This window comes from Phaseolus vulgaris, chromosome 1 (assembly GCF_000499845.2).
Source record: "Phaseolus vulgaris cultivar G19833 chromosome 1, P. vulgaris v2.0, whole genome shotgun sequence".
Classification (NCBI taxonomy): domain Eukaryota; kingdom Viridiplantae; phylum Streptophyta; class Magnoliopsida; order Fabales; family Fabaceae; genus Phaseolus; species Phaseolus vulgaris.
This window is the reverse complement of record NC_023759.2, coordinates 2,349,690-2,358,305: the sequence shown is the minus strand read 5'-3', so window position 1 is coordinate 2,358,305 and position 8,616 is coordinate 2,349,690. Positions and strand designations below refer to the sequence as shown.

Here is an 8,616-nt window from a genome sequence, read left to right as displayed (position 1 = left end):
GTTGTCCACGGTTGATGTGTCGGTCCATGAAGTGGTTTAAAGAAAGTGAGATCATCCCACGATGTAGCCGTCCATGGACCTTCCATTTTTTATTCCCTCAGAGAATTCCTCTGCGTTTATTATATTCATATTGGGAACTCCCACGTTCGTTGTTCAACCTCAACAACGCGCATGCTAAGTTCTCCAGTTCCAACTCCTAACTACATCACTATCACCATTACTTGTTAATCTCTATTAGTAACCTCTCAATCATTACTTAGACCCCTTTGCTGTTCTCACCACAGGTTTATTCAGCTGTTTATAACCCCATTGAAAAATTAACATTATTCTAAATTATCACGCATGAACTTGGTCCCATATGAGTTGTACTTTGCCCCTCAGTGGACTCATGAGTTCAGTTACAGAGAATTAGGACCTATCCATCACACAATGATTACAAATTTAAAATGTTATTTGCGAATGAAGTCAATGCTTACACTAACACTTTTCTAAGGATTCACTATAAATATGTCTATAGTTTTTGCTTATGCCAACCAAACATTTCATCAGCTTCAATTCTCTTTGCAGTGGCATTAGACCACACAAGAAAAAAAACCAACCCTTTTGCCCTTTTCTGTTCTTTCGTTTTTTCCCCTCAACACAGAGTAGAATGGAACCTGTTGGTGCCTTCCCTGATGGAGAATGGGATTGCTTTCGTGGAATGTTTGCCAGTGAGGATCATTTCACATCGGAGTTTCCTCTTCTGCTTGGTGGAGGCGATGAACTGAACATTGTGACAGAGCAAGCCAATTTTTGTGGTGCTCCTGAAGCTGGTGAAAATGAGCTGATGTTTTATTCTTTAGATGCTCATAACTCAAATTCTTCACAGTATATTTCTCAGGAAAGTAGCTATAGTAATAGTAGCAATTGTAGTGGTGATGACACTGTCTTCATTGCCAATCCGGGTAGCTCAAACTATTATTTTAGTTACCCTGATCATATGTCACCAAATAATGCATGTGTATATTCCTTGGATGAGAAACATTTTGCCCCTTTTGCTCCATCGCTTGCTAACATTGCAACTGAAGAGAGTGTGAAGCTGTATGAAGATTTGGCAAGTGACGGATTGGAGAATTCTGAGTGCAATCAAATGGAACCTATTGTTTTTCCCACCAAGAGGAAGAATGATGTGCCTGCTGATGGTAAAATCAACAACAGATCAGAGAATCACAAGAAAAAACCTCGTGTTTCAAAAGATGTAAGTTTTGTCTCTAATATCTCATACTAACAACAATGTCTGATTGATTAATCGTGTAAAATGTTCTTACACTTAGTGCATATAGATATCAATGATCAGAGTCATGCTTATATAATTTTAGGCTAAAACTGATCAAAACTTAATATTTGGTCTACATTGAAGGTGGGAATTAATAACAATCTTCTGTGTTTCACTATCAGGTGCAAGGATGTATGAAGAACAAATGGTCCAAGAAGAATCAGAAAAATGACAGCAATAGGGAAGATGCAGAAGAGACTAATGCAGGATCAGATGGACAAAGCTCAAGTAGTAACATGTCAGAGGATGATAACAAGGAAAATGTTGGAGGAGCTACTTCAGAATCTAAATCTGTTCTCAACTCAAATGGAAAAACAAGAGCAAGTAGGGGATCAGCAACAGATCCCCAGAGCCTATATGCAAGGGTATATATAATTAGTCACTTCAAATACAAAACCTCTTTTCATTTCATTTTATTTTTTTCCTTCTGTGATAGCTCAGTACATAAAGTTTGTGTGTGATATTATGGCACTTACATTACTCTCACTTGAATCTTGCAGAAAAGAAGAGAGAGAATAAATGAACGATTAAGAATCCTACAGAATCTTGTCCCTAATGGAACCAAGGTAAATAATGTTGATCTAACTCTTGTTTTCAATGAAGTTAGATGTGGTTTCTGTAGTTTTGGTCAGATATGACAAAAATACATGAACTGAATATTCTGAATTCTTATTGATAATCACTATACATTATTAATTATTTCATTCAAATGGCACTGTTTAAGAGAAACTTAATATTTAAAATTCATCTATGGAAGTGTATTAATTTCATTGATGGATGTGTATTCTGTAGGTTGATATAAGTACAATGCTTGAAGAGGCAGTCAATTATGTGAAATTTTTGCAGCTACAAATCAAGGTATGTATATGAGTAGCATAACATTGAAAATCATGTTCCAAATTTGGAAGAATTAACCTAAATAGAATCAAATTGTAACAATGTTTTTGTCTTGTTTTTGTCATGTGTAGCTTTTAAGCTCAGATGATCTATGGATGTATGCTCCACTTGCTTATAATGGGCTTGACATTGGACTCAATCTAACATGAAGTCCCTACCACTCTGAGATCAGACACTAGAGGACATGTTTACCGTTTTAACGACAAACGGAAAACAACTACATAGAAAAAAAAATGTGTAGAATAAGATTGTTATTCTAACTTGTTATTGTTAACTAATATGAATAAAATAGTAGTTTTATTCTTAAAGAGAATGACACTTCTCATTAATCATGTGGGATCTATTTCTGACTTTTTGTGATAATCATTAAACTATTTGGAAGCCACCCCAATGTGGCGGGTGCCTTTGGTTCAAAGAACATTGTAAGGTTTTTTCTTCCTCCACCTAATAAATTTTAATATACATTCTATCTGAAATGACAAAAATGTCTTTAATTTTTAAAAAAAATAGAATAATTTTTTGGAATAGTGTTTTCAAAATATGTTTTTGGATTATAATCTCTTTTTCGGAATATGTTTTCATATTTTGTTTTTTGGAATTTCTTTTTCAAAATATATTATTTGTATTTCGGATTTTTTTTTTTGCAAAAATGTATTATCTGTGTTCAGGATTTGTCCTTTCAGAATGAGATTTTGGTTTTCAAATTTTGTTTCAAAATTTTATTTCTAAAATACGAAAAATCTATTCTAGATTTCCAATTTCAAAATGAAGAACAATTTTAAAATTTCAAAAATAATTAATAGGGTGCAGGAAGCAAAAGCCACCTAGTAAACCCAAAATTGACAAGGTATAACTTCACCACCTATCTACAAATTTCATCAAATTTTGTGAGTAATACTATTTAATCAATTTAGTTTAGCACCAAGTTTAAAAAGTTGAGTGATTTTGATAAAAACTATAAAGTATATCTGCATGATGCACAGACAAATAATTTTATAGAGTTGATGATTTATTTTTTTAATATTGGTATTTTTTAAATTTAAAACTGTAATCTAACACAATTTGTTGAAAATCGGTAAATTTTAAAAACTTAGTTAATATAATATAATGTTAAGTATTATATTTTTCTATAACATCATACTTTTAATATTTAAGTTTATCTAGCCATTATATTTTGTTCATTAGACTGCTACGAAATATTATTTATTTTTTAAAATTAGGATGATTTAATTAAAAAAATACCAAATTAAGACAGCAAAATCAATGACCATGCAAAAGCAATGGTTATGTCAACACACTTACAACAAAACCAAATGACAAGTACTTAATTGAAAAATATACATATCTAATAAAATGAAACTTTTTAATAGAAACTAAAAAAAAATTCTATAAATGGAAGGATATTTTTTTTTTATAAAGTTTTCGTGTTAGGCATCACTATGCAACTTGACATCTCAGCTAAGCTGACACCTCAAGTAACAACAATCATCTGCCATCACATGAAAAAAAAATATTATTAAAAAAAAGAAAAAAGAAAGAAAATACAAAAATATGGGGGGATTAGACCAAAACCCATATGTTAACACAAACGATACATAGGTAGATTATACCTATTCATAAAGAATTCTAAGAACAGATTAGCTGGGAGTCTATTATACCAATGAAATGATTCTCTATGAATAAATCCTAAATTAGTCAACTTATCAGCACACACATTCCCTTCACGAAAAATATGAGTTACCCTAAACCTGATTGTCCCACAAAAATTAAGACAAGTATTCCATCGATTCTGAAGCATCAACGGAACATTAGTCCTAGCAGTAAACGCAGCACAAACCAAGGCAGAATCACATTCAAGCCAGACATTAGTAAGCCCCATTTTTTGAGCTTCCTCCATAACATGTATAACTCCATAAAACTCAGCAACCAAAGCAGTTTGAACTTCAAGAAACGCTGAAAAAGCACCAATAAATTCTCCCATACTTCCACGAAAAATACCTCCACAAGTAGCAAGACCAGGATACCCCCTAGCAGCCCCATCAGTATTAATTTTGACCCAGCCTGGGGAAGGAAATTCCTATCTAATAGGAAGAGGACGAAGAACTTTACCACTACGAGTCTTAATATCAAAAAACTTAATCACGTTGAAGTCCAACATATCATTGTTCATTGAAGCTTTAGACGAATTTCCCACTAGACAAGTTAAATCTTTAATTATCGAAATAGCCTTAGAAACCTCAATCTTATCCTGAAATCTAGCATAATTCCTCATACGCCATATCATCCATATAGAAAAGGTTATCACCGCAAGCTTAATCAATTTAACTAAAGGACTACCATCACTTTTAATAAAAGAAAGTAGATCATCCTTATTAGAGAAATGAGAAGTAAGAAAAATTTGTCAAACCCAACTCCAAATATGCAATGCATTAGAATATTCAAAAAATAGATGTTGAATAGATTCCTCTTGCTTTTCACAAAGCGAACACATAAAACATATATGCAAACCCTTATTCTGAATATGTTGATATGTAGGAAGTCGCCCATGAATTTTTTTCCAGAGTACTAGAGTTTTGGAAGGCGGAATAGATGAAGACCAAATGAATTTACCCCAACCACCTGGAACTCTTGGTTCCAAGAAAAAAGTCTTAGCCGATTTAAGAGTGAAATGACCAGACTCATTTAGAATCCAATTAGAAATATCATGTTCCTCTCTAATCATGATATGATTAAAAAAATGAGGCATCTGCTGTAAAGATAAGGGAATATTCCAATCACAACCTTTTAATTAAGTCACTTTATATATTATTAATGCTTTAGATTAAAATTTAAGATTGGAACATCCCTAAAATGTTTCATATTTATTTATTATTTTTCATCAAATATAAATATAATCAAATTAAAATATATGTCTTATAAGCTTGTTTTATATGGTTGAAAAAAATTTAAATAATATTAAACTCAATACTTTAAGTAAAATTTAAATTTTATGAACGAAAGAAATAAGAGTGGGAGAAATAGACTAAGATGCATGGTTAGGTTTACAAGATGAATTGTCCCATATAAATATTTCATGTAAATAACTTAATAACAAATGATAATAATAATAAAATCTCTAGATAATGTTGGAATCTGTATTCAGAAGATGTCAACATTTTAAAAAAAAATTCCTAACTATATTACTCAATAAATACATTATGTATCAGTTACAATTACAAATTTGATGTGAATTAAAAATGAAAAGTGATATTTCTTTAAAAATTGTGAATCAGAATCACTTTACAAGAAATAAATATTAAAACTAAAGATTACTCTCAAATATTATTTCCACAAGAGAATATTTATTAAAACAATAACAAAATATAGATATTTTACTATAAAAAAATCATTAAATAACAAATTAATTTAAAAATAAAAAATAATTAATCACTATATTAACTAAATTATATACTATTTTAGAGACTACAAAATTATTGTTATTTAAATTACTTTCTATTATTAATACAAATTTATAAAATATTTTCTAAATTGGTATCTAAATTAGTTATAAAGTTTTAGCTACTAATATTTTAGATTTTAAATTAGTATCTAAAAGGTCAATAGTGACTAATTTAGAATATTAGTAGATAAAACTTTAGTAGCTAATAGTTAGATGTCAATTTAAAAACTATTTTATAAATTTTTATTAATAATAAAAATTACTTTAGATACTAATAATTTTTTTAGTTTATAAAATAGTCTCTAATTTAATTAATATATTAAATAATTATTTTGATTTCTTAAATTATTATTTTTTTCAATTATTTTTTTTTAAGTGTTTTTGTTTATGTATCCAAGTGGAAAGTGAGATTTTGTACTTCATGGTATGCATTACCTCAATTTTCATGTGACAAAAGTAGAAGAAAATAAAAATGATACCTTTTGAAAAAGAAAGCCAGCTTGGTATGAAAAGATTCTCTCGGCCCATATTACTTGGGCCAAGATGACAATGACCTAATGTCACACTCATGTGGGCTTCATGTCCATTTAACATGTGACTCATCTTTCACAAAACTCATCTTTATCCAAATCTAACCATCTTTCTCAACCCTTTACCCTAGTTGCATTTTCCAATTGCATATTGCCACTAAACAACAAAGAAAACTAATTAGTGAAGAATTTGTGTGACTAGTGAATATATGAGGTCACCTCCTTTTTGTGTTTGTATTTTTTGCCATAGAGATAAAAACAAAGAAAACACATGGTTTATTATAGTTTATGTATTTGAATTGGACAAAGAGGTAGGTTTCAAGTATCATATTTTTAAATGTGTTTTGCCTTTTTAAAACTCATAACTAAATTGTATAGTTCATTATCATGATGAAAACTTTGCAAAGAGAAACACATGTTTTTCTTTAACTACATGTGGTTGATTGAGTCCTTGCTATTTTATATACAATTTACACACATATAATGGGTAATAGATTATTTGAGGAAGTTTGACTACTATTCTTAATCTCAATCCCTGTTTTATGTAAGCAATGACTATGTTTCTGGAAGAAAGATATTGATCTTGAGATAAAGAGCAATCACACAATTATATTATGATAAAAACACAAATATCTATACATTAAATCAAATATGTTTAGGGTGAAAAATATAAGAAAATTGTACGTAAGAAGATGAAAAAGAAGAAAAAAGAAATTTTTATTCTTTTGTGTGTATATTTACATCACTTTATGTATAAAGAAATATATACTAAGAATTAAAATTAATCGTATATAATTGGATTACTTTCTTAATAAAAAATGATTTTTTAAAACAACTTTCTTTAACATTCTTTTTTTTTTCTTTTTTTTAGTATATATTGTAATTACCTCTTCACGATCACACATTCTAACTAGTAGTTAAAAAGTTTTTGATCTCTTCAAAATTAAACATTACTATTACATCAATTAATTAACTATTTCTTAAAAAAATTGAATGATTGGTGTTATGATATAAATGTTATTTATCTATTTTAAACTAAATATTAGAGTAAGAAAATTGAGTGATATTTCACTCTAAAGTGATTGGCACATGAAAAAAAAAGGATTTATGATTGGTGGAGGAAGGAAGAAAGAAGAAGGAAGAGGAGTGAGTTAACATCACTAGATGCTTCTGGTAGCTTTCTAATTGATAAAGTTCTCTTTATAGTTTTTACTTTCTAAACACTAAAATCTAAAACAACAAGAAATCTTAAATTGGTACTTCTTGTTCTTGGGCCCACCTTTTTCTGTCTCAGAAGAAACTATGCACATTGTCAGATACATTAATTATTTTTAAATTAATCCCATATTTTTTTTATATTTATTCATTCTAATAATAAATCTGGAACGATATAGAGAAGATTAGCCTCACTTTTGTCCAAGAATGACACACAAATCTTTCAATTTTTAATAGTGATACCTAATCATGATACCTTTTACTTAAAATAAATTATTGTCTTAATATTTTAAATGAATATGCTTATAAATCATTGGTATCATTTTATACTGTGCAAAATGTATATATATATATATATTATATTACACAGTTAATACTAAATAGTGAAAAAAAACTTGGGTAATAATATTTCTCCTTGAAAAAACTCTCTCATGTGATCTTGATTCTTCTTCCTGCTATCGCTCTCTAAGAACATAGTAAAATGATACCCTCTGCGGTGCCGCCTTTTTAATGCCTTATCCAAACCACACCAAACATCTCATATTTAACCATTTTTCATGTTATAACTGTAAGTATTATTCATTTCCAGATACGTCCTAGTCTTATTCATTTTCAGATTAAGATTGAAAAATTATCTACCATCTAAAATCTAGATAAAATATTAATTATCTTTATCTTCATAAATATATCAAACAAATAATGATCGATAATAATGAATATTTAAATACTCTGTAGTCGGAATCATATCTAATATTGTAAATATTTTTGTCTAATAAGATTTTATTATATCATCTTTCTTCTATAACATATAGGATTTTTTTTTAACATGGTTGGAGGTCTCGCATCAACTAGAGATTAAGACATTTTATTGTATATAAGTAAGTACAAATCTCACCACAATATTGGTTTTATGGGATTGAGTTAAACCTACAGTTCACTTTATAATATGATATTATCATAACAAGTGTTTGTTGAACTTATCAGACAACTCGCTATCAAGCGTTATCGAATCACCCATAATATATTAAAGTAATGAAAAGAGAGGAAAGAAGGAAGAAGCAAGGAATGAAGGGCGAGCTTCCAAATTGGAAGAGAATAGAGGTGTAAAGGGTCGGCTGAAAAGATGTTGAGAAAGAAAAGTCCTTTTGAGTATCCTTGACGTGTGGAGGCTGCTATTCCTTCTTAGACTTCACTCCCACACTCACACTTCTTTGACCCAA

The 8,616-nt window shown here is 29.4% G+C and overlaps 1 protein-coding gene across 1 annotated transcript; it reads left to right on the top strand.

The window, feature by feature from the left end:
* The first annotated feature begins 549 nt into the window (after nucleotides 1-549).
* Nucleotides 550-2,561, top strand: LOC137815404 (transcription factor bHLH84). Its single transcript, XM_068618545.1, has 5 exons — nucleotides 550-1,237; nucleotides 1,438-1,680; nucleotides 1,816-1,881; nucleotides 2,108-2,173; nucleotides 2,284-2,561. The coding sequence occupies exons 1-5, from the start codon at nucleotides 650-652 to the stop codon at nucleotides 2,359-2,361; spliced, it is 1,041 nt and encodes a 346-aa protein (XP_068474646.1). The 5' UTR covers nucleotides 550-649; the 3' UTR covers nucleotides 2,362-2,561.
* The last annotated feature ends 6,055 nt before the right edge of the window (nucleotides 2,562-8,616 follow it).

Coding starts and splice junctions, on each gene's coding strand:
- LOC137815404 (XM_068618545.1), top strand. CDS start 650: ATGGAACCTGTTGGTGCCTTCCCTGATGGAGAATGGGATTGCTTTCGT. Junction 1,882..2,107: donor TTGTCCCTAATGGAACCAAG/GTAAATAATGTT, acceptor TGTATTCTGTAG/GTTGATATAAGTACAATGCT. Junction 2,174..2,283: donor TTTTGCAGCTACAAATCAAG/GTATGTATATGA, acceptor TGTCATGTGTAG/CTTTTAAGCTCAGATGATCT.